General features: G+C 37.7%; 1 protein-coding gene across 3 annotated transcripts; it reads right to left on the bottom strand.

Moving 5' to 3' along the window:
• Positions 1-1,039: 1,039 nt before the first annotated feature.
• Positions 1,040-16,156, bottom strand: pdcd6ip (programmed cell death 6 interacting protein). 3 transcript variants are annotated; one of them, XM_058754013.1, is made up of 18 exons: positions 15,868-16,156; positions 13,872-13,920; positions 13,654-13,723; positions 12,159-12,286; positions 11,921-12,074; positions 11,743-11,843; positions 11,171-11,302; positions 10,824-11,046; positions 10,585-10,708; positions 8,334-8,511; positions 5,650-5,761; positions 5,288-5,457; positions 3,850-4,098; positions 3,434-3,568; positions 3,255-3,349; positions 3,054-3,174; positions 2,785-2,966; positions 1,040-1,782 (listed from the first exon to the last, which is right to left on the bottom strand). In XM_058754013.1, exons 1-18 carry the CDS (start codon positions 16,071-16,073, stop codon positions 1,608-1,610), a joined length of 2,604 nt encoding a protein of 867 aa, XP_058609996.1. In that variant the 5' UTR covers positions 16,074-16,156; the 3' UTR covers positions 1,040-1,607. The 3 variants fall into 3 exon arrangements, with proteins under 3 accessions (XP_058609996.1, XP_058609995.1, XP_058609997.1); XM_058754012.1 differs by having other exon boundaries at positions 2,785-2,969; positions 15,868-16,155; XM_058754014.1 differs by having other exon boundaries at positions 2,785-2,969; positions 11,171-11,287; positions 15,868-16,155.
• Between the last annotated feature and the right edge of the window lie 2,734 nt (positions 16,157-18,890).

Genomic DNA, 18,890 nt, shown 5'->3' with positions numbered 1-18,890 from the left:
AAAGTGTTCATGTTTTTAATTTGTAATATTTCATAAAAATTTGACACATTGTTAGTAACAGTTTACACAAAAATGTAATTTACTTCACTTGATTCACTGAGGTTGCAGCTGTCAAATAACGATTGAACTGCGTGTGTTATACATCCGTATCAAGTTGGAAGGTACCCTGTATAATTTAAAACATTAGCTAAGAACATTTTTATTTCATGTACAAGTAAAATGAACATTATAACTGAAATATGACCTAATGAGCTGGGCGTGAATCAAATCAAAATTCCAAAGCGTTTAAAATTGATACAAATCAGGAGATCTATCAAATCCCAGCCCTATTATCAAGCTAGATTGTAATGCAAAACTATTTCCGGAAATGAAGGGCATTTGAACGCTTGTCAGTAAGAGCCAACAGCTGAGGAGGCTTGATGCCAGTGGTGTTAATTACATTATATAATATGTGTGTGATGCTTTTAGACAGTCTTAAACGTCATTTATAGCTCATAAAGCTTTTGACTGTAGTTACAGTCAAGAATTCTCTTTTACACACACACAATATGCTTTTGCAGTTAATCAGGTGACAATAAAGTTACGTCATTATCCTAAAATGCACTGTTGAAGGCAAATGACACTTGTCAAAACAACAATGCACAGCTCGAGCGTATGTGAACAGTTTGTGTTATGGCCTAAAGAAAACATCCTTACATAATCAAAACACTCTGATACCTCGATAAACATTCATCTATCCGCATGAAAATAAAAACCCATCCTCTTCCATCTGTATCCATGGAGACAGTCAGTTCAGCATGGCTCTTTCAAGACAAAAATAGCATGGGAATAATTATCGAACAAACACACTTGAATGCATGTGTGGTGACAGTCAGACTTGCAGCCACGTTCATAGCCCAGCCTATTAATCTGAACTCAATCTGCTCAGCTGTTGGATTTGGCACTGAATGAACGCAAAACAATGCGGAGAGTCATTGACAATGACCAAAAATGCTGAAAGTACGCCTACAGGCTGAAAGTACCATGCATAGAGAGGGAATAAAAAGACCATCTTTAATATCAGACAGGTTTTAATCACATGAAAACAATAGAAACACAAAAATGAATTATTTTTAGTGACAAATCCATTCTCCAAGCAGTATAACTGTTCCTTTCCCTAAGCGATGATTGTAGACTGAACAGAAGGAGGTATAATGATACAGCTAGGGTTACAGTAAGACAGAACCATGGTCTTTCTCCCAGCAATTAAATCATCATCATCAAGGTAAGAAATCAACAGCTCTTGCATGAGATTATATGTCAGTATTCATTACAAAAATAAGATATAAGCAGTGGCAGGCAGCCAGCAGCTTCACTTTGGGCTAGAGGGTAAAACAGAGAGAAAGAGAGAGACAGAGATCAGATCTTCCCTTGACGAGCACACCTGCTTTGTGAACCTTGGCCTAAAAGTCCACCCACAAAGAGGGAGACGGGGCCTGTGTTCTAAACCCCGCCTAGATAAAGCCAGATGTTAAGTAGAGAGCGAGTGTGAGTGTTAATAGTTAAGTGCAGTAAGAGGAGTGCTAGTTTACAGGAATGAGTGTGGCTGTAGTAGCGAGAGGTGCGCTCTACTGTTGGGGGTAGTAGGGCTGTTGCTGTGGTGGTTGTTGAGGATAGGGGTAGGGCTGCTGTGCAGGAGGGGCTCCGGGGTATCCAGCCTGCCCCTGGGCTTGATAGGGCATGTACGGCATATTAAACTGCCCGTATGCATAGGGGTTATAGGCCACTGGCATCTGGTAATACCTGAGAGAGAGGAGCAAAATAACAATTACGTTTTAGGTTGAATAGGGCACACATTTTAATTGATTAACTTTGATTAAAGAATCAGATTAATTCAGTAACCATAACTTGTTTGTGTGTTCCATCTTCACTGGCATGGAATGGAATTCGTTCCATTTAAGAATTAGTTAATTCATATGCTTGGTAAATTTTAAATGAAACATTTACAATCAAAATTTCTCAACATTGGCCTTGGATTAGTGCTTTCTGGCATTGCCATCTTCAACAAAAAGTGGGATCATGGGATAGTAAAGTGTCTATTGGGTGCCCAGTGAGCCTGAGCCAATAGGTCATCCGGGTACTTTTTGTCCTAAATACGATGGAAAGCCAAACGCCGAGGTGTGTGGGTCCACAGCAGCATCCAGAGGAAGATGAGTAACGTTAGGCTATTGATCCTGCATTAATGTGTGTGTTACATTTTACTACTGTATATAAACTGATGTTATTATAATTTTATCATTGATAACAGCATCTCTGTAGCCATGCTAATAAAATACAACTACCACTACAACTGAATTTAATTGTTTTCTATGCTCCAGACCTATATCATGACAGACGGCTACAATAATGCTCTTCCATTTTTTGATTCAACCGGGTGTGTCAATAAGCTCTTCGCTGATTGGCTTGCGCGAGAATGCGTCATGCAAATTTTGTGTTTGAGTTAATTTTTGAACTTGCACAGAAGACGCGATTGAGGTGAATATCACGCGTTTGCAGCAAACGCGTCGTGCATTTCGCATCACCCGGGGCGAATTCGTCTCTATTCGCATCTTTGCATTGACTTTGTATGTAATCTACTTGCGCGAATAATTACATTCACGTTTGGTGTGAACACACCATTTGAAGGCAGCATAATCAAGCTGCCCACCTTTTGGCAACTACCTCACTAGGTTACAGAACTGAGCTATGGACTGTCACATGCATACAGCTTTGAGGACATGGGTACTTGTGAAGGTCTTTATTTACCCTGGGTAGCCTTGATAAGTGGGGTAGGGTGGTCCTTGAGCCTGTGAGGGTGGTGCAACAGGTGGGGGATTAGTGCTGCTGGGAGCCACTGGAGCACTGACTGGAGCTGAAGTACTGGCCGCCTGAGGAGTGACGTTAGGGGGTGGCGGTCTCGCTGGCGGCTGGGGTTTAGCCTGAGGCTGCTGCTGGGTTTGGAACAGAAATATAAATAAGACTATTTCCTGCAGTCAAGGACTTTATCTTTAGAAGTCATCAGTCTGCAAACTCACAAACACAGTCCTGGGCGCAGGGGTCGGGCCTCCTGAGGCAGGAGCAGGAGTGTTGGACTGGTATGATGGGACGCTGAATGAAGGAGCGCTCGGCTCACGAGCAATGCTCTGCTGCAGCTCCCTGTCAAATCAGAATGTAAGACAATCATAGTCATCCGAAACAATTATGGTTTGATATGTGCACACTACTGAATTACATACTTGAGCAGTTCATCCCTCTCAGTTTTGCGAGCGAAGACAATGTCGCTGCACTTATTTTGAAACTTTAACAGGATTTCTGTCAGATCATTGTAGAACTGAAAGAGGAGAGAATGAGACTTATGAACATCTTATGGATTATGCATGTGTGCATAACTAATATTAGTGCACAAGTTAGTTACTTTAGTGCCCTCTTTGATATTGGAGCTTATCTCTATGTAGCTATCGTGGGCTGAGGCGAGTTTCTTCAAGACCTCCTCTCTGTTATTAGCCTCAGAGTTGGACTGCTTGAGTGCAGAAAATTCCTGGTGAGACACCTGAGACAAGAAGAAAAGCCATTTTTAAAATGAAAAAACTAAAACAAAAATACCTTAGTTGTCTTAAGTTGTGCAACAATTGTGTCAAAATTTATCTAAAAAAAACCGTTATTTAAATTTAAGTTGACAGATGCATCCAATTTCATAACTGAGCCTTTGCAGGGCTGTTGTTACGGCTTAAATCTATCTGATAAAATCCGATTAGAATACTGTGACTATCACTTAGGAATTCTTTGCTGAAATACTGGCGATGTTGCTTATGCATGAGTTTTTGTGTGCACCTGTATCTGTGACAGCAGTTCCTCCTGTCTGCGTAAATTCTGCTGAACACGTTGTGTGTGAGAGCCGTAACGTGTGTCCAGCTCATTGGTGGTCAGAGCCTCTTCGTTAATGGCGCCATCTTGAGCCAGTGCCGTAAGGAACTTTGTTGTCATATCAAAAGTCACCGACTTCACCTCTCCCTCCAGAACTTCCCGTTCCCTCTTCACCTCTTCCTGCTGTGCCAGCTGAGCTCTCAGCACGTTTACCACCTGCACAGAAAAGGACAATCCCAGACTGAAGGATAGCATGTGGGTTTGGTCAGGGTTAGTCTGAGAGACAACTGGGTCAACGTGTCAGTATCTTTCACCCAGTGTTATTTAAATACTATTGTAGTTTGTATTAATATTTTGAGTTAGCTTTACATAAAAATGTATATTTCTTTTTATATTTTCAAGTTTTCAATTTAATTTTAGTTTAAGTTTAAGTTATTCTGTCATTTTATTCATTTTTTTATATTTCTAAATATTTTTAATACATCTTATAAATTTATATTACATTTTTTATTTCAGTTTTAGTGTCAGTTAGTAATTTTAGTATATCAACTAATTAATATTTTGGTTAACTCCCAAGGAAACATTTCTAATTTTCATTTACTTTAAAGGGTTAGTTGACCCAAAAATGAAAATTCTGTCATTAATTACTCACCCTCAAGTCATTCCAAACTCATAAGACCTTTGTTCATATTTGGAACACAAATTAAGATATTTTTGATGAAATCTGACCCTGCATAGACAGCAACGGAACTGAAATGTCCTGAAATGTAAGGACATCGATAAAACAGTCCATGCGACATCAGTGGCTCAATTTCAATTTTGCAAAGCAACGAGAATACTCTTTGTGCGCAAAGAAAACAAAAATAACAATTTCCGCCATTTTGGAGAGTACCACAGCGCATGTGCGCGCAGAACGTAATCAGCATTGTTTACGTTCAGGGAAAGCGTGCACATACATCGTGGTACTCTCCAAAATGGTGGAAGACGGTAACTCTGGAAGAAGAATTGTTGAATAAATTATGTTGTTTCTATTTTCTTTGTGCACAAAAAGTATTCTCGGAGCTTCATAAAATTGGAAGTTAAGCCACTGCTGTGACATGGAGTGTTTTATCGATGTCCTTACTATGTTTCTGGGTCTGAGAACATTTCAGTTGCTGTCTATGGAGGGTCAGAGAGCTCTCAGGTTTCATCAAAAATATCTTAATTTGTGTTCTGAAGATGAACGAAGGTCTTACAGGTTTGGAACAACATGAGGGTGAGTAGTTAATGACAGAAGTTTCATTTTTGGGTGAACTAACCCTGTAAATGTTTTCCTGTAATATTTCTATATTTTTAAATATCTGTTAATCTCTTTTTTCCCCTTTAATTTTTTGATCGTTTTAGTTAACATTCACAACACTCTCACCTCACTGCCCTGCAGAGTCTTGGCAGGGTTGGCAGACGGTATGGCGGCACTGAGCTCATTCTCTGGCTTGCAGAGCAAAGTAATCATCTCACAATGTGCAGTGTAACGCTCTCTCACCACCTGATCAGCCTGTACTGCCTTGTCCAGTATATTGCGAAAATTATTTCCCTCTGCATGGAGAAACAGAGATAGAGGGTTGGGTTCTGGTAGCACAACTGGCAGAGCATGACATTAGCAACATAAAAGTCATAAGCAGGGAAAACACACAAACTGATAATGTGTTTACCTAGAATGCACTGTAAGTCTCATTAGGTAAAAGCATCTGCTAAATGCATAAATGGTGAGTGGAAGTGTGTACGTACCTGCTCTGAGTGATTTATACAGATCTCCAGAGGGAGTTCTGTTCCAGCGCTGATTGAATTTGCCTCGGAGTTCATTGTCTGTTGCTTCCTCATCATCTAACATCTTGAAGGACTGTAATAACAACACACAATGTTTGTTCATTATACTAACTGGCATGAAGTGCAAGTACATACAGTCAGATGGTGTCATACACAGCAGGTTTGGATAGTATTTTCCCCATTTAAAATTTGGAAATAAACCATTTTAGTATTTTGAAAAATCAGGACATAAGATGAAAAGGAAATGTTTATGATTCTGTGCTATTTGGTTACGAGACAAGTGTATATAAATGATCATGTGATGTGATCGCCATTGTATAGATGGTTAGATATTTTCCTTCCATTGAAGTCTAAGAGGGTATTTGGATCTTTTACACTGAAATTGCCATATTCATAGTATTAATTGGAAAGAAAAATTTGAAAAATGCAAAAACAGAAGCATTATTACTAGCAGAGGTGTAAAAAGTACTCAAATTTTAGTGAAAGTACAGATACTCAGTGAAAAATGTACAAATTAAATTAAAAGTACAAGTACAAGTACAAGTCTCAATTAAAAGTACAAGTATCTGACCAAAAACATACTTGAGTAAAAGTAAAAAAAGTACAACTTTAAATTGTACTCAAGTATTAAAAAAGTAGGAGTGTTTTTTTTCTAACAGATATACAGAAGTTTAGTTAAAGGGAGAAAACGAAACAAAATGCACAGGTCAAACATACATCTAGTGCAACAACAACAACAACAACAATTAAAACGCAGCACAGTGGAACACACACGTTTGTTTTTGTGAAAAGTGGGGACATCCCATAGGCGTAATGGTTTTTATACTGTACAAACTGTATGTGCTATTGACCTACACCAACCCTACACCTAAACCTACCCCTTACAGGAAACTTTGTGCTATATCAGATTTTCAATACACTCCATTCTGTGTGATTTATAAGCGTTTTGAAAAGTCACCTTCTCCTTGTAATACCTATGTCATACCCTTGTCATTATACAAATTTGTGTCCTCATTTCTCACAAAAAATGCGCACACACACACACACAAAATACAGGGAAAGGGATTAAAAGGAAACTCTGTCCTTTCCACTCTCATGCCATCGTATATATACTGTACATCACTTTAATTTATCAGATGAACACAAACTAAGAGTTTTAGAAAAAAAGTCATCTCTGTATAATGCACGTGTATGGGATGTCCAAAAATGAATATGACAGTAACTCATACAACCCCTGTTAACGAATCAGTGTCGTCTTAAGTGAAACGATAAATACAAAAAATACAAATAGCACTTGTGGTTTCTGAAGTGGTCCTGTCCCCTTGCATCATACAGATTAAAAATCTTTTCTTGTGTTCATCTGAAAAAAGAAAGTCATAAACATCTGGGACGACATGAGGGTGAGAAAATGAGAGAATTTTCATTTTTGGGTGAACTACTCCTTTGAAGAGCAAGATGTGATACAGAGGCTAAAACATATTCCAGACAGAATACAAGAATGTTTTGAATTAATGAGGAGAGTCATAGAATTAAAACATACAACATTAACATTTTGAAAGTCCACTTTTTTGTGTTGTCTACTCAACATCACTGTCTAAAACACGGATGGAGAACGTTGAACATGGAGGGCCGGTGTCCCTGCAGAGTTTAGCTGCAACCATAATCAAACACACCTGAACAAGCTAATCAAGGTCTTCAGAATACAGGTAGTTCATTTTTTTCAGGGTTGGAGCTAAACTCTGCAGGACAGTGGCCCTCCAGGATCAACATTCCCCACCCAAGGATAATTAAACTTTTAATTGTTTATTTTTGAGGTTTTTTTCTCAGCAAATATTGATAAATAATTATTTGTAACTAATTAAATTAATTAATGAGCAAATAATGAAATTAAGATTTAAAAAAAAATATTAATTGAAAGTCAATGTGTCAATTATAAATACAACTTATCCACTACCTGGTGAGAACATCACTAAACATAAATTACAATTTATTTAACATACAATTTTTTTTTTTTTTTGAGATTTGTAACCTTTGTAACAAAAAAAAAAAAAAACATGCCCACAAAAATATTAATTGTATTTAAATTCTCATCACTGATTTATTTGCACTCAATCTTGTGCATTCAGCCAATATATTACACAGCTAATGGTTCTATCAAAACAGAAAGAATAATGGATAAACTTTTTTTGGGGGGGGAAACGCAACTTTGCTACCTCAATATGCTTCCTCAGATTTGATGGTGAACTTTTGAAGCCTGACATTTATCTGATGAAAGTCACAAATGAAGTAGAAATGTGTGTGCTTGATGCATTAAAACAATGATCATTGGTTCTCACGTCAAGAACACACATTTGAACTTCTGTTTACCATATTTATTGTGCATAAGATAAAATTAAAATGTAACGTACTTAAGATGAAATAAAATTGTAAGGAGTAAAAAGTGCTGTTTTTTTCTCCAGAAATGTAATCAAGTAAAAGTACAAGTAACCAGTTTAAATTGTACTTGAATAAAGTACAAATCCCCCAAAATAATACTTAAGTAAAGTAATCAAGTAAAATTACACCTCTGATTACTAGCGATCTCAGACATTTGGATCTTGTGGTTAATAAAAGGGCATGAAACAGATGGTGAACGTGTGCATCACCTCATCCAGGATCTCACGGTTCCTCTGCAGTAGTTCAGGGAGATCTTTAATAAGCTGTTCGATGCTCTGTAGGCCGCCCAGCTGAACAACAGCACGGCTCTTCTCAAGGATGGACTGAGGAACTGAGTCTCCTGACAGATCTTCTAGTGCGGCCGGCAGGTTCAAAGACGCCAACACCCTACCAATCAGCACCGACCAAACAATCACTACCACCAAAACTCATTTATCCACCCAAAATACTGATAAAATTGATCATTTAGACAGCATATTTTATTTATTTATTCACTTTTTAACGTCATGCCAGCATCAAGGCTATTTTCATGGCGAACTTAGAATAAATTACACATGGTATACAATTAACAAAAAGTTATTAATTAGACAGCATATCTAGGTTTAAATAAAAGTATTATGTGCATTACTACATCTGTGATTGATGCCTTAAAGGGATAGTTCACCCCAAAATTAAAATTCTGTCATTAATTACTCACTCTCATGTCATTCCAAACACAAATTAAGATATTTGATAAAAATCCGAGAGCTTTCTGACCCTCCATAGACAGCAAGGGAACTACCACATTGAAGGTCCAGAAAGGTAGTAAGGACATTGGCAAAATATACCATGTGACATCAGTGGTTCATCCTTAATTTTATGAAGCTATGAGAATACTTTTTATGTGCAAAGAAAACAAAAATAACAAGCAGAGGCGTTGTGGTACTCGTGAATGGTGGCGGAGACTGAACGGAAGAGAAGAATTGCTGAATAAAGTCGTTACTTTTGTTTTCTTTGCGCACAAAAAGTATTCTCAGCTTAATAAAATTACAGTTGAACCACTGATGTCACATGGACTATTTTAATGATGTCCTTACATTTCTGGACCTTGAACGTGGTAGTTCCGTTGCTGTCTATGGAGGGTCAGAAAACTCAGATTTCATCAAAATATCTTAAGTTGTGTTCTGAAGACGAACAAAGGTCTTAAGGGTTTGGAATGACTTGAAGGTGTGTAATTAATGACATGAGGGTGTGTAATTAATTTTCATTTCTGGGTGAACTATCCCTTTAAAGGGGTGGTTTACTGCGATTTCACTTTTTTCATTTTAAATAGTGTGTAATGTTGGTGCATGAACAGTATCTGCAAAGTTGAGGCGCTGAAAGTTCAACGTAAGCGGAGATATCGTCTTTGAAAAATCAGGAAATTTAATGCCTACAAAAACGACTCCTATGTGACTACAACGAGATACTTCCCGGGTTGCATACGTAAAAAACCCATCAAACCCCTCCCTCCGGAACATGCAAAAAAGGGGGCAAGGCCACGTTCTGCGGCTTTGTCGAAGAGGAAGAGTTATAGTGGAGAGCTGTAGCCATGCCGTCGAAAAGGTGTTATTTTCACCCAGCTGTCAGGTCTTCTGTGTTTGGGCTTCCTACGGATGCTGTAGTTCGTTCAACAATAGTTAAAATTTATGTTTGATTATGTTCCTGACAATTACAATCGTAATTCATTCAGCTCTCTGTGCTGCGCATTTTACAGAAGACAGCTTCCAGAATCTACACGAGTTCAATGCCAGATTCACACAGAAACTATTACTAAAACATGGAGCAGTTTCAACTTTAAAACCAGAGGCAACAGTTGTTGGGCCACAACCTGTAAGTAAGATTTAATCATTTGAAATGTATTTGCATGTATAATTTCAGACGTAATGTTTTAGTTTTATCAAGGACGTAAACAAATGCCAACGCTGGCTTTAGTAGCCAGTTAGTTAAATGCTATTTCGTGTGTCTTTGACAAACGCGTACAAACATTTTGGACCGGAATTTGTAATTATGTACTAATTTTGTAAATGTATTTTCCATGTATACTTTATGACGTAATTTTTCGATTTGATCAAGAACGTAAACACAAGCCAACGCTGTTTAGTACGCAGTTTAGCCAATCACAACACACTGGCCCAACTAACCAATCTGAGCCCTTTGCCTGTTTCTGAGGGAGTGGTTTCATAGAATCAGGAAGTCAACCGGTCGTTCAAATGACAGAGGAGAAAGCGGCTTACAATAAAGGTGAAATATATGAAAAATAAGGCGTTTTTTAACAAACGAAACACGAAGACATGTTATATTGCACCCCATAAACACAATCAAGCAAAGAAAAAAAGCAGTAAACCACCCCTTTAAGACAATTAAAAGCAAAGCAGTAAAAGCTCTCATTGTACATGTTAATGGACTCGTGTAAGAGGAAATATATGCAGCAACACTGACCCGTTGCAGAGATTCGTTGCTTCCCTCATGCTGCCAATCAGTCTGTTGACTGTGTCAGCCTTCCTGGAATTGGCTGCACTCACTGACTGCTGCACTGCCATCGGCACCATCTTCTCAAACAGATCTAAACACAAACAAAAAAGAAAATAATGCAATTTGTTGAATGTTTCCACGTAAGAAACAGGAAATATCCCAAAAAAATCCAAACAAAAGGATTGTCATGTGTGCATCGTTCTGACCTGAGAACTTCTGGCTCAGTGGTGTCTGAATTGCAGTTGCTTTGACCAAAGATGCTTTGCCAATGTGCTCCAGGTCTTTGACCTCTGGCACACGGTCATGGTAAATGAAGTCATTGTCTTTCTTTGCAGCTGTGAGGGCACGACTGATCTTATCTGAGATGTCCTTTACATTAACATACTCATCGTATCGAGAAGCCGCGGTCTTCACCAGCTCTGTGGCGTGCTGCAAGACACGCATGAGAAACCTGAACGTCAACGTCCCTATTAATGAAGCTCAACAGCGAATAAATAAAACAAGCAACTGGCCAGCCAAAAATAAACAGTCTGTCACACACAAACAAACACACCTGCAGCCGAGCGATCTCCTCTCCGAATTTTTTCTTCTGATTGGCCAAGGCTGACTGGTGCAGCTCTGCGGTGGCCTGCATCATACAGTGCTTGGCGGCGAGGACAGGAAGCACTTCCTGGAAATAAAAATACTGACCAGGGAGAGGCAACCACAGCAATCACAAACGCCACGGCAACCACGAACCAACACCACGGGCAACCACAAACGAGCACAGACACACAGCACAGGGCGCAGGAAGAGAAAACAGAACAGCAAATCAGCACGCATCCTTCAGCGAACCCCAACCAAATCCTCACACAACGCTCATGCAGCGTTCACTCACAGATCAATAGGAGAAGAAAAAGGCTGGAGGCTGTGAGAGTGTGTGTCTGTATGAGGGGTGTCTAGCAGTCAAATGGGAATCAAGGAAACTTAAATCTCTTGACAGTCACACCCACAGTGATTGCTGCATGCAGTACATGGGGATCTTTGCCTAATGTTTAACAGTGTCTAGTTCGACTGCACAGTGACCCCTAGTGGATCAGCTTCCCCACTAACGTGTCTGTCATGTGTACTGGAAGCTGCACATACCTTAGGCAAATTCTCTTTGTATTGACATTGCTTAAAAGCATCGCCATAGTAATCTGCCGCCTGGTTGGCAAGTTTAGCGACAATGGCGTCCTTCATCTTATCTGTGAAGTGAAACATGAGACAATTAAAACTGTGTCAACTACAAGCAAAAAAAGCACAAACATAAATACAGACGCACCAGCAGTGGCTTTGAGAACGAAGACCTCCTGTGCCTGGCTGAGCATGATCTGACTGAGCGTGCCCACCGTCTCGGGGGAGATGTCCATGGTGGGCTCTCTATTCAATGCAGAGAGCACTGTATCCTTTATATGAGCAAATGCACCACTTGCCAGCTGGAAAGAGACCGGAAATACTTGAAACATTTTTATTTATCTCGATTGTCTGTCTTGTTGAAGGACTAAAGGTCAAAATCAAACCTGGTAGAACTTGGCGGCGGTCTTCAATCCCTCGTCATTGTCGAGATTCTGCTCAGAAGCAATCTGACTGGCCAGTGCACCCACATTAAACAACACACACGTCTTCTCATAGCCCACACTTGCCAATGCTGAAGCACACAAACAGTATGAACCGCAATGTATTAATCAATGTTTCAGTTTGTGTTTTTTTTTTTTTTCTATTTTCTTAATTCTTTTCTATAACACATTTTTTATTGAGCTTTTTAAATTAATTGACTTTTTTATTGCATAAGAAAAGCACTATAAAACATTACTATTAACAGCATAAAGTATTTAGTACTTTATCCATATATGAATATCAAGTAACTTTGCTATTTTTGATTATTAAATCTTAATTCGACATGAATAAAAAAGGGATTTATCATGCATCTGTAAACATGATATGGTCTAAAGCACACAAAAAAAGTACCAACAAAGTAAACGAAATCAGGACACTCTACATTTAAAAAAAAAAAGGTGAGAATTAAGTGGTAACGTAGTAGAAAGTAATAAAAGTATGCAATGAGTCATGTGATTAAGTTATGGAACTACTGGAGATAACATTATTTATGTGCAAACTAAATTTTGCAAACTAAAATTCTCTAAATTTTGCTTTTGTAATTCCGTGGTGCTAGTTATTAACAACTATTTATTTGCATTCAGCATCAATATTTAGGTATGGTCAATTTTAGAACTTCTATCGTTAATTATGAAATACTGGTTAAGTACAGATAAGTAAATCTTTTTAAAAAAATATATTTTGTTTTTGCGAGGATGGGAACATTCTAATAAGTTTCTGGAACATTCTAGTGCTTTCTGGAACATTCCAGAACATTGTGGGACTACAAAAATCAGCCAACGTACACTTCTGAAGATTTGGAAGACTCACTTTTGGTAACTATTTATGTTAAACTGGTGTTAGAACAGTGTTATGCACATACCATGTAAGTTTTATGCATGAGTAATGACAGACTAGCTTGTATAAGTTGTCAACTTATTTCTTTAGGCACTGTTAATGATACACAAAAAGTAAAGTGATATTTGTTTTCATCATGTCAAACTTCATATAGAAACATTAAAAATAAAAGGGAAACTTAATAAAAATGTGTTTCACGGTGTAAGTTTCTTAGTTAACAAGATGTGCTGCCCTTCATTTTTACTGGATTAGGTGCCTGGCTCTGTTTCAAATTAATTCATATTTTCCTTGAATATGGATGACAGAAATATATTTATTGATGCATACTCCAAAGGTATTTAAAAAAAATTTTAAACATACTATATACAACTATCTGCAATAAAGCATCTACTAAGACTATAAATGCCTTAAAAACAACTTACCCATAGGGCACTTTTGTAGTGCAATCGAAAGTATTAATGTGTAACAGAGTATGCGACACAAATAAATTCATTTCACCTTAGGTGTATTTGTTTGTATTGACGTATGCTGATGTTGTTTTAAAATCACATATCAACTCACCAAGCTTGACTGAGCCTCCAAACAAAGATCCTTTATCAAAAGCATCTTTCCATGTAAATGTCAGACATAACTGAAAAAAAAAAAAAAAAAAACAGTTATGTATTATTTACAAACTTATGAATATGCTCAAATTACTCTGTATTATTATAATCAATTATTGTCATAAAACAAATGATGGGTTAATGTTACACTGTGACCTGAAAATTTATTTAGGTTACCTCTGTAAAAGGAAATTTGGGTTCAATTGCACAGAGCTGATCATAATATCTAAAGGGGAGAGAGAAAAACAATGAGAAAAGCTGTTAAAATGGGAAGTGTGAGGAAAAACACTTTAGTTTCTTTAGATGGAACGTAAACCATAAAGACATAATTTAGCCATGACAGCATTCTCATGTGACTGTCAGTCTGAACACAAGAAGCAAATGTCATTACTGAAGTTACTCAACCTCATTGTTACAGAGCTAACTAGTGACACAAAAACACTTCCTCCCTGGAAGGAAAGAAGAGCATTTCCCCACACCTCTACTCCATATGTTTTCTATCTGCTATTTCTTGCCTCTCTGCACTATAAAAAGAACAAGACTGTAGACTGGAGAGGGAATACCGCTGATGGGTGTGCCCAAGGGGCTCTTCGTCATACAAACCAAACACCAGTCTAACTAGGACCTACAAAGCAGGCCATTCATCTTGACCATTGAGCATGGCTACAAAGCAGCAAACAAAAAGCTTATTCCTATAGCAACACACTTCTCATTCACTCTCCAGATGGACCAAGTCCCAGTCGCTACATTAACTCAACTACATTAAACCACAAATGAAATGCAGAATCTAAGCGCTGAATGTGAAAATAAGGCCTATTTCTTAACATGAAAGTCAACAGTTTTAAGCAGAATTAAAATACACCGTTTTGTTACTTTTATCAATATTAAAAATGATGTTAGTCTTATGGTATCATAGAAGGTAAATGATCAATTCTAACAATTTCAAAATTCATACAAATAAACATTTCAGTAAGACCAAAACAATGGATATTAAAGGGGACAAATGAAGTGCTGAAAGCATGATGCAGTAAATCTAATTTTGTTTAACAAATTAACTAGCCATTTCCTCAACTCTTTCAAAGCAAAAGATCAGCTGCTGGTTTACAGATAAAGTAATAAAGCTCAGTTATAAATTATTTCCAAAATAAAACGTATACGTCACTCACACCTGTATACACCCCCTCACTGCAAATACATGACGTAACGGAATCACGTGAAAACTGCGTCGACGAAACCTGACCAAACTGCTTTGCGAATATAATATAAACAACTCGGGACATATTTTCTTATTTATTTCTGTTATTTGCGTCGAACGATGTACTATTAATCTTTAGTGAAAGTTTGAAGAGGTCAATCTGAACGACACACACCTGAGTCACGCAAAACCAGGAAGCAGAGTGACGTTTGACAAATGGGTGTTGACGCATTGCGTTTATGGACTTTTTTTGTAACAAACTTGAAGATTTTATGCTAAGTTTAGATGCTGTAACTTTTCAACGTTTTATGTTTTCCCGTATTTTAATCACCATTTTGGGTTTACTAGTTTATTTTAAATGCTCATAGTGTGTGACAAATTTTAAAAGTAAAGTTACAAAAATTCTTTGTAGCCTCTTAATTAATATGCGAGTATGATATATATTAGCCGGGGTGTAGCACGGATGTTAACTTCCCCGAAGAACAGAATCTCAACTGCCCAAATATAGTGACGTAACGTTAAGATACATACCGCCCTAAACGCATTATGTGCACTCTAAACAATAAAACATACTAATTCAATACACTCATTTGAGCAACAAACAGGGCAACTAGCACGAGCAACACCTCCAGTTCACGTTTTATATTTCTATGAAGCAAACAGAACCAGATAAGAAACTCTTAAAGAAACTAGTTAACGTTAGTAACTAGTTTCAAATCTACATAAAACAAATTACATAAAATAGAGACATGGTGTCGCACGTTTGTGGCATAGAAATTGATTAAATTTGCTAGCTTCCTGCGCTTTAGACATCTTCTGCTATCCGCTAACAGAAAATAATCGGCACTTTAGTAACGTTAACGTTAAATCATACAGATTAAATAACAAACCACGAAACAGAGCTGTCAATATTTAACAGGCAGCAGAAATAAACACCCATTGAAACTTCGTAATCAAGTTGTCCTGTCAGGCTCTCACCGCAGCAGGATTTCCAGCGAGCTCTCGTGTTTGTCCAGCGGCCTCCCAAGAGCACTTTTACGCAGCTTATTGAGCTCTTCCACGGCACGGAGATACTCCGTCTGCTCCTCACCGGGAGGATACGTGGACGTTACAAATTTCGACAACGGTTTTACTAAGTCGACCTCCGATGACTTCTTCAGCGGGACAGAAATAAACGTCGCCATTTGGGCCCGCGATAAACACAGTTCTAGTGGAGAATGAGAACACTGCAGACGGACAAAAACAAAGACACAGCACTTCCTGGTTCTCCGGAGTGCGTCATCACGTCATATGTACTGTCAAAGTGACGCATGCGCGTTCTGCGCTCGCGGGTGTAATCATTCACACGCTAAATGAATACTGTATTGATTCCTTCGATTTAAATCCATAAATATGTAAATAGCGTTTTATTCCGTGTTCCTGCACAGGAGGCTTGTGTAGAACTGTATTTTAGTATTGTATAAATTTTATAGATGCAGTAAATTCAACGTTTTGCATTCATATCAAGTTTTTTTAATTTTTTTTTAAAGAAATCACTGGGAATTGGATGGTGGGTTTAAGAAGTGACCTCTATGGAATAGGAACCTCTTATGGACAGGTTGATCCATATAGGAATTTAATATACATGTATATATAGTTCAAGATAAGGGAGAATTGGGTAAGGTGTGTCCCTCTGACACACCTTACCCCGTTCTCCCAATGACTCATCCATTTAGTCTTGTGACCATATATTTATATACATTTACTAATAATACCCGAAGCATGGCAAAAATGATAAGAATCTTATTGTAAAACATATTTGATAATACTTTACAATAAGGTCCCATTTGTCAATGTTAGTTAATGCATTAACTAACAATAAGCAATACATTACAGGTTGTTGTTGGTTTTTTTTGTCACTTGACCGTTCTATTGTTGGTTCATGTTAGCTCAGGTCCATTAAATTATATTATATAATTAAATTATCATTCTAATTAAATATAATTAAATTATATAATTAAATTACATTAACATGTACATTTTATACATACATTCATATGTATTTTAGTAAATGTTGAAATTGATATTTAGATTAATAAATGCTTTAGAAATATTATTCATTGTTAATTCATGTTGACTAATGTCAATTAATTGAACCTTATTGTAAAATAGTACCAAATATTTTGTATGACAAAATAAATGTATCTACATTGCACACTAAATTAATTTAACCAACTAATTTGTCCAGGTCTAAAAAATAAATCTCATATACAGGTGCATCTAAATAAATGTCGTGGAAAAGTTCATTTATTTCAGTAATTCAACTCAAATTGTGAAACTCGTGTATTAAATAAATTCAATGCACACAGACTGAAGTAGTTTAAGTCTTTGGTTATTTTAATTGTGATGATTTTGGCTCACATTTAACAAAAACCCACCAATTCACTCTCTCAACAAATTAGAATATGGTGACATGCCAATCAGCTAATCAACTCAAAACACCTGCAAAAGTTTCCTGAGCCTTCAAAATGGTCTCTCAGTTTGGTTCACTTGGCTACACAATCATGGGGAAGACTGCTGATCTGACAGTTGTCCAGAAGACAATCACTGACACCCTTCACAAGGAGGGTAAGCCACAAACATTCATTGCCAAAGAAGCTGGCTGTTCACAGAGTGCTGTATCCAAGCATGTTAACAGAAAGTTGAGTGGAAGAAAAAAGTGTAGAAGAAAAAGATGCACAACCAACCGAGAGAACCGCAGCCTTATGAGGATTGTCAAGCAAAATCGATTCAAGAATTTGGGTGAACTTCACAAGGAATGGACTGAGGCTGGGGTCAAGGCATCAAGAGCCACCACACACAGACGTGTCAAGGAATTTGTTGTTGTATTCCTCTTGTTAAGCCACTCCTGAACCACAGACAACATCAGAGGTGTCTTACCTGGGCTAAGGAGAAGAAGAACTGGACTGTTGCCCAGTGGTCCAAAGTCCTCTTTTCAGATGAGAGCAAGTTTTGTATTTCATTTGGAAACCAAGGTCCTAGAGTCTGGAGGAAGGGTGGAGAAGCTCATAGCCCAAGTTGCTTGAAGTCCAGTGTTAAGTTTCCACAGTCTGTGATGATTTGGGGTGCAATGTCATCTGCTGGTGTTGGTCCATTGTGTTTTTTGAGAACCAAAGTCACTGCACCCGTTTACCAAGAAATTTTGGAGCACTTCATGCTTCCTTCTGCTGACCAGCTTTTTAAAGATGCTGATTTCATTTTCCAGCAGGATTTGGCACCTGCCCACACTGCCAAAAGCACCAAAAGTTGGTTAAATGACCATGGTGTTGGTGTGCTTGACTGGCCAGCAAACTCACCAGACCTGAACCCCAGAGAGAATCTATGGGGTATTGTCAAGAGGAAAATGAGAAACAAGAGACCAAAAAATGCAGATGAGCTGAAGGCCACTGTCAAAGAAACCTGGGCTTCCATACCACCTCAGCAGTGCCACAAACTGATCACCTCCATGCCACGCCGAATTGAGGCAGTAATTAAAGCAAAAGGAGCCCCTACCAAGTATTGAGTACATATACAGTAAATGAACATACTTTCCAGAAGGCCAACAATTCACTAAAAATGTTTTTTTTATTGGTCTTATGAAGTATTATAATTTGTTGAGATAGTGAATTGGTGGGTTTTTGTTAAATGTGAGCCAAAATCATCACAATTAAAAGAACCAAAGACTTAAACTACTTCAGTCTGTGTGCATTGAATTTATTTAATACACAAGTTTCACAATTTGAGTTGAATTACTGAAATAAATGAACTTTTCCACAACATTCTAATTTATTGAGATGCACCCGTATGCTGGTGAAATGCCAACGTATCAAATCATTTAAATGATTTACTAAAGATTATCTCTGAATTATTAGTTGAAGCATTTTCCCCATGCATCATAGCTATGCCTTTAAATGAATACTATTACAAAATTAGATGTGCATTAATAATTCACATTCATATTTATTTTTTAAATTGGATATCTA

The sequence above is a fragment of the Onychostoma macrolepis genome, chromosome 19 (assembly GCF_012432095.1).
Source record: "Onychostoma macrolepis isolate SWU-2019 chromosome 19, ASM1243209v1, whole genome shotgun sequence".
NCBI lineage: Eukaryota > Metazoa > Chordata > Actinopteri > Cypriniformes > Cyprinidae > Onychostoma > Onychostoma macrolepis.
The sequence above is the reverse complement of the archived record's forward strand: the minus strand, read 5'-3'. Positions and strand labels throughout refer to the sequence as shown.